This window comes from Balearica regulorum, chromosome 1 (assembly GCF_011004875.1).
Source record: "Balearica regulorum gibbericeps isolate bBalReg1 chromosome 1, bBalReg1.pri, whole genome shotgun sequence".
Lineage (NCBI taxonomy): Eukaryota > Metazoa > Chordata > Aves > Gruiformes > Gruidae > Balearica > Balearica regulorum.
The window spans coordinates 191,374,428-191,382,317 of NC_046184.1; the positions used below are offsets into that span (position 1 = coordinate 191,374,428).

A 7,890-nucleotide genomic window follows, 5' to 3' on the forward strand; every position below is an offset into this window, starting at 1 on the left:
CAGGCCATTAAGAGACAGAGGTTGCACTGGGTGAAAGCAGCCTGCAATGGTTACCTCTAACTTAGCTGCTAGCTGCCAAACATCTAGTGGAAACACAGAAAGTCCTACCTGCATTGCTACTCGCAGGGAAGCATGCACACATGTGTATGCCTTCTGTGTGCATGTGTCCTGTCCCCACCATGTGTGTGTGTGTAAAGAATGATGTTAACAGCTGATCGAAATGCTGTTACTATGATGGGATAACACTGTCTAGCAAATTGGCTGTAGGTCTTCTGTTTGTCCATGCTCCTTCCTGCACCACTCCTGGTGATTTTCATGAGTAGTCTGGGTTAAGGCACATTTCTTCTGAAGTTTTCTCTGATAAAATTGCTAATCACTTTTCTGTCTCACCTGGAAGATCCATTAGACAGAGTCTGCAAAGCACCTTGAAGTTGACATGTATTATCCAGATGGTGAAGTTTATTACTGATGCCTAGCATAAGCCTTTTTTTATCTTCTTTTAATTACAAGAGGAAAAGTCAAATTAGCTTTCATGCTCTGACATTTCATCTTTCTTCCTAATTTTTAGGAGTTAAAACAAGATATTTCCAGCTTTCGTTTTGAAGTCCTGGGTTTGTTAAAAGGAAGCAAGCTGTCTAATTTGCAGACTCCAAAGATGAACAAAGATGCTGCCTCTCTGTCAGAAAATGAAGAAAATGGTGAGAGTGAAGGAAACAAGAAAGGAAAGAAAAAGACCTTCAGCCTTTTTGACATAACAACAATGATTCACCCAAGATCAGCCACTATTGCTTCTGAAGCACATAACGTAAGCAATGGCTCAGCAATGATGGTATCAGAGTCCACTAAGGAGAAACAAAAGCGTGTGAATTTTGTAACAGACATAAAAAATTTTGGGTTATTTCACAGACGATCAAAAACAAACTCTGTGGAGCAGAGTACAAATAAAATATACACCGTTTCTGAAGAAGTTTCCCGTCAACAGGCAGAAGAACAATGTGAGAAAACTGCTGAACTGGAAGAGGGAGAACTGACCATGAACTGTGAATTAAACGTCCAAAGTCCTGATGAAAAATGCGTGGTAGCTGAATCACAAAATAACGTCTCTTCAGATTCCCAGGAAGAGGGAAGTGTTTGTGCTTCACAAATGGAGAAAATGGAGTTACAGAACTCAGAACCAGCCACACTGCAGGATCAGCTGGACAAGGAGTTGGACATTAGCATTGACTGTGATGGGACACAGGAAACAATTGATCAGGGTGATTATGTGATAACAAGGTTGTGATGCTTACAGGAGGAAGCATTTACAAATATATATATTTTGCATAGTGCTTGGGGCGGGAGGGATGTTTTAAGAATTATATTAGCAAATGCAGAATTACACTTTATAGTACTCAACTGTGGCACATGATCTTGTAACATAGCAGTCGAGAAAGATAATACGGGGACCTTCTGTTTTGTAGCCTGCTTTAGCTTTCACGATTTGTTTTACATTTTTTAATAAATGGAAGCATCTTGTATTCTTGTACTGTTGCAATAACCCACAGAAACTTTTTAGCTATCTTTTTCAATTACAACAAATGCAATTTCTCTCATATGATAGTTGACTCCTATGATAAATATTTTTCTATGCAAATAAAAAGTAGCTTAAGAGACTTGTAAGCCTTTATTTAACTTTGTAGGTTCTTAAAAGATTCTGGGCACCATAATAATCATAAGCGGCTCCTGTCAGCATAATTCATGTCAAGCTATTAGAATCATTTATTTAAATTGCTAGAAACTTGATTTGTTTCAAAAGCTATACAGAATCAAAAGATAAAGTATATTCTTTTATTTATTGAAGGAATATGAATACCTGTAAATTATGAAAGATCAGTCTATTTGATTATTTAATTACAGCTTCTCCCTCCCAGCAAGAGGATTATCACCGTCCTGATATCATTGTTAGAAATGCATTTGCAGGATTTGAAGACTGTAAAAAAATGTTTCTTATAGTAAAAGAAATATCTGTGGCTTGCTAAAAACTGATGGCGGATTACTCCCCGGAAATCTGTAATCACAACAGCTACTGCTTCTTTAACCATTTATTTTTCCAAACGTGGACAACCTATGCACTTTAATATTCAACTGCTTATTTGTTTTTGCCTTCATAATACACTTGTTTTTGCTAAGAGAAAGATACTTCAGGAATAAACAAACATACAATGATCCCACAAGTACTTGGAAAAATATGACAATTTGTTGAGAAGTTTTTAAAGACAAGCCTTAAGAGAGTTTCTATGACAATTGCAGAGTTTGGGGGAAACTGATTGGAGGTTTTATAAAAAAATACCTAGACATTTAAGTGTATAAAGAAAACCTAATAGTATTTTTCATGACTGATGAGTGACTTACTGTCTTAGTCAAAAACAGTATTTTTAAAATTAAACAGTCTGTTTCTTTTTAATCAGTGACTGGTGTCCTACATTATTAAAAATGTAATTTTACAACTGACCTAAGAATGACCACCCTTGGACTCTCAGCACCATCCTTCTCCTCCCTTGAAAACTCATGAATATACCAGATCAATGTGGTCATTTCATTCTTAACTTCCCTAGCCCTGCCATGATAGATTTTGTAGTTCATACTAGCCTATATTAAGGAACCTCCAGATGCATAGAGTATATTTACATTGCAGGTGGAATCCATCACATGTAACTCCCACCTTGTAGGACTTGACATAAAGCCATACCATTCTGGATCTAAATTATCCTGGTACTGAACTGAGTTTTGAAAATCTAGACAATCCGTACTTTTAGGTGAGTTTTCCAGCTCTACTTTACATATGTGCTATTCCCTCTGAGCTCACATATTGAAAGCTTCCTTCCTGCACATCTGTCTGTGCCATGGCACCTAGGAGTGAATTAGTTGAACCAAAATGGAAAATATGAGCAGTAATTGGAAAATTGTATAGTTTTGCAACAATGCCTTCAAACGACATTTGATTGCTAAGATATGGTTTATTTCCATCTAGGCCTCTTGATTTCTCTGTGGACTCCCTTTCCTTCACATCTCTCTCCTTGTCCATCTTTAGATTGTGAGCTCCTCGGGGCAGGGCCTGTAGCTTTTCTGTTTGGAAAGGACCTGAATTATTACAAGCATAACAAGAAATAAATAATAATAATAATGGTGGAATACCTTCATATCATTTTTACTAGGTCAACTCTTTTAGAAAGTTCTCTTTTCTACTGTAACATTTGTGCTAAGAATGACATAAAGGCAATGTGTCATATGTTGTCACAAAGTTCTCTATATCCCAGTTAACAATCCTTCGCCACTGATTTCACTTTCTCATTCTTCATCATGGTTTGTAACATCTTGGAGTCCTAAGCTCTACTACCCTTTCACTAGCCAAATTCAAAACAAATGGTCCTTGCTCCAAAGAGCTGTCAATGCATTCCAGCCATGTGGTTTCACTCCAGACAAAATGTGCCTGAGTGGGGTATTTATAATGCCACCAGCACCATTATCAGAACAAGTTTACTACCACAGGTCGAAGAGCTCTGCATATTATTCTACCATCATAAGAGCCTGTTCCTCCTGTGCATGAAGTTCCCAACAGGGAAAAAACATAGGACAGTTAACCTGAAACACCAGCCATGCGATCACATCATGACCCCACTGTACTGGGAGTCAGTCTAAGCCATGGAGTAGATACAAGACAGAACAGCAAAGGCAGCGCAGGTGGGCAAGATACTTAGGCATAGGGCTATGACATTGTATTGCACAGCAATAGGTGGTCAGTCTTTTGCTGTCTTTTTTCTTTCTTTTACAACCAAATATTGAAATGAAGGTCTATTAAATAAAGCATACTTCAAATCAATATTGGGTCTATTTTTATGCGATTCTTAGGCATTGAAGCCTGACACCAATAAGGACTTGGTCCCATTCCATTTAAATTTAATGGCAAATAGGCACCTCATTCTTTGGAAACAGATAAGCCCAAAATATGTCCAAATTGGAAATGGTGGTGAATGTAACAGCTTTGTAGACAGCCAAAAAAACCACTTGTCATTGAATGCCTCCAAGAGGACATCTGTGCCAAGAAAGATTTAGAGGTCCACAGAACAAGGTTTGTCACGCCACAGCAGAGGCATTATTAAGCTTTGCAAAGCTGAGCATACTTTCTACTCAAGAGAAATAAAAGGTTCAAACCTACCCATCCCTGCCTGCAGCCTCCATTAACGGCAGTGTAGGAGGAACACAAAACACCCCAGGATATAAACCTCTATAAAAGACAGTGTTTTGAAGCAGAGCTTAAAATCATGAAATGTTTCAAGGAGTTAGAAAATTGTCTAAATACAAAGGGGTTTAATCCCAATATTAGGTTGTTCAGAAAACTTTTTTTTTTTTTTTTTCCAGTAAGGACAAAAACCTGACTACCCTTTGCATTTTCATCATCTCCTGGAGAAACAGAGAGTGTAGACAGCACAGCAGGACTCTTCTACCCTGGCATAGCTGGGCAGGAGCCAGTTTGAATTCTTGCAACCCAGTCCTCCCGAGCACAGCAGGTCTGGGTAATGGGTATCTGGGTAGTGGGTATCTTTACCAAGGTTGGTTTGACTTCCATTCTCCCCAGGCTACGTATTGATTCACAGTCAGATGTCAGTGCTATACCTTCAAAATAAAATTGTGAAAGCTGCTTCTGACTGCATGCTTCACTGGCCCTCAAGGGCAATGCAGAGGTGTGAGCCATGCATCAGAAGGTTCAGACGGAGAGGCCCTGTGAGCCAGCTGCAGGCCACTGCGCTACCTGTATGTGGTACTATACCACCAGAGAGCAAGCTAGGTAGATGCCTCTCAGGGGGGAACCATGGCTCTGCAGCTGGTTTTAATCTTGTTTTCTTGGTCCACATATTGAGACCATTACATTTTGACTGGTGTGGGCCAAATGCCTTACACATACTGTTTGTATGAGGCACTTGGCACAGAGCACTTCTTTTTTTTCTTTTTGGATAGGTCAGGATGTAATGAAAAAATCTATGACTTTCCTTATCTGAGTTTTTCTATGAATAAATAGTGTCTAGTTCCAGGAAAATGTATATCTTCATCATAGCTATAACTGTTGAGAGCTATAAAAGGCAAGGAAATTTCTGATATTTAGGCACCCAAAAATTCTTCAACAGAATGTTTGAAATGAGAATGTCTTCCTTAACAGCATCTTTGGACCAGTCTTTCAGAAGGGGAATTTTTGCATAACTTCCTCAAAGGAATAAAGCATAGAGAAAAGACACAAAGAAATTATTATATGTCCGTCTCAATTTCTACTATATATGTACTGCAGGCTATAACATCCCATTTCCTCTCTAAACCTCAGATGAATATTTAATCACATTCTGGGAAGTAGCATGAAAGAGAAAAGAAGAAGATCATGCTTAAAGATTTTGATGAGGCAAGGAACTTCTGAATCCAGTTCAAAATATTTGGTATCTAGTTTTCTTCTGGGAATATAGAGATACAAGTTGGACAACAACATAATCCATCTTCTTTTTAAGAGATATCAACAGCTTTAGTGAGTAGAGCAACCTCACAAAAACAATAGTATTGGTGATGGTTATAGTAGTGGCAGTAGTAGTAATAGTAGTACTAGTAAATGTAAGTGTAATAATAGAAATCCTATGCATTTACCCCTGGGAAGTTGAACTCCTCCGTTCTAATCCCTGCTTTAAAGTTTGCCTGTTTTCCACGTCAAGCAACCATTCAATAACACCAGTAAGCTGTCCTTGTGGACAGCTGTCCTCCAACATAAGTGCTCTAATCTCTAGACTAAAAATCTTCTCTGTGTTTCAGCTCTTTGACTAGCTGAAGCTTTACTTATGGGCCCTACATTCACTGCAGCAGAAGCAGATTAGAGATCCTTTGAAACAATTTATGGTTAAGGTATTGGACATACTCCAAAATAAATTGCTGACGTTAAGGATGAGTTTGAACCCTCTAGATAAGAAAAGGAATTGAACCCATTGAACTACATCAAATCAAGTTCACTAACCACTGATTTAGTACTTCAGTAGTTGCCTTTTGTATAAGTATAAAAGGATGTCTCCTCGATAACATTAAAACAACCAAAAAAAGTTGCAGGCTTCAACCTTCATGAACATAGGACTGAAAGAGAATTCAGTCATACAATATACTTGGATTTTATCACTTGTCCCTCCATCACATAATTCTCTTATTAAATCAATCAAATCCTCTGCTGTTGTTAAATATAGTTATGGAATGTTTATACGTATGGATTATCTCAACTGTTTATATTCATACCCATTGGGCAGTCACTATCTTTTAACTTCATAGCTTTTCTCTGACTAATGTTTGTTCTTCTGACTGTACTCTTTCCCCTTCAGCCTTCGGTTTCTTTGGGTGTAGTCTAAACCAATTATGCTGTTTTCATTTTAACTAAAACTTTCTACTCTCTTTAGTTGACTGTCATAGTAACAGGCAAGTGATGTGCAGCATTAGGTGTTGCACTGTTCAGTACTGGTGTGGCCTTTTCAGTCTGGCCTTTAGTTCTTTGTAATGCAATACTAAATTGGTACATTCAGAGGCCAATGAATCTTTCAATTTCAAACACTGTCCTTAGTATCAGATTGTCTTTGACGAGGATACTTGCCTCCTTTGTACATTTTAAAGGGAGTTTAGAGAGCTATCGATGACTGGAAACCTAGCTTTCCAAGAGCTGATTGACGAAATGAATACCAGTTCCACATGGTGCTTATTCAGTATCTTTTCCCTCACCTCTCTTCTTTGACAATTCGATGGATGATGACCTTGTTGATAATGCAGTCACTTTAAGGCGACATAATATTGCATTTTAAGAGTACAAGAGCTGTGCTTGCAATAGGGACAGAGGAAGTATTCAAGATGTAAAATAGGAGCTTCCAGAAAGACTGAGCCTTTAAAGATGCTAATGCTTTCTAATTACTAATTACCATTACTAATGCTTTCTGGTCTAGACATTAGTAATGGAACTTCAAACATGCAGAACTCATGGAAACTCTTCCATTGCATGGAATCAAGAGTTAATTCTTAAGAGCTTTCATACTTTTTATTCAATGGAACTGAAAAAGCAAGAATTGCCCCATCTATACTTGTTTCATATGCTCAACTTTTAAATAAAACAAGGCACTCACAATAAAATTATTCCATGAATGTTTAAAAAGGCAATAAAAGTCCGTGGTTAGTACAGAAGATAAAATAACCTTCTAGAAATCCATGTGTTTCAATTTAGCAGGTTAGTGAAAAGAGTGTTTTCTCCTGTAACAGAAAATCTTTACAGATTGAAATACCGTTAAAAAACAAAACAAAGTCACAAAACCCCAAACAAAAATACATATATTTTTCACACTTCAATGATTCATGGATTTTCTTAGAATAATTAATACCATAAGAACATCCAAAAGCATTGAGCTAACCTATCATAAATTTAATGGACAGCATAGACTGCTCCTGAAATGTAGCCAAGTGAGAACAGTAACTGCTAAATAACTCATTCTGGTTAATGACTAATGTTTTCAGTATACAAAATGCAATTTAAAAGATGGGAGATGCATCCATCACCATTTTCTGAAAGTGTCGAGTATATCTTAAATACTGTAAGTATTCAAACACATTCAGAGAAACTCATGAAGTCCTACACAAATGCTTATTTCTGCAATAATTTCCATTCCTTTTCCTTCCTCTCATTGTCCCTATCTGATGATTTGTTTTTACAGAGGATATGTTGCTTTCCCAATAAAGATAGATACCTTACACTTTTCCACTGCATGTTTCTAAAAGTAGCCAGTAAGACCCAATAGTGCAGTATTTTAAGTAGTTAAGTTTAATGTAATTTTAAGTATACTCATCTGGAGTATAACC

The 7,890-nt window shown here is 37.4% G+C and overlaps 1 protein-coding gene across 2 annotated transcripts in view; it reads left to right on the forward strand.

Annotated features, from left to right (window-relative positions):
- TRPC4 (transient receptor potential cation channel subfamily C member 4) overlaps nt 1-3,805 on the forward strand; it is a 172,975-nt gene extending 169,170 nt beyond the window's left edge. For both annotated transcript variants that reach the window (XM_075741972.1, XM_075741973.1), the window contains exon 11: nt 569-3,805. In XM_075741972.1, the coding sequence (XP_075598087.1) occupies nt 569-1,282 (714 nt within the window). In that variant the 3' untranslated portion in view covers nt 1,283-3,805. The remainder of the gene's footprint in view (nt 1-568) is intronic.
- Nucleotides 3,806-7,890: the final 4,085 nt, after the last annotated feature.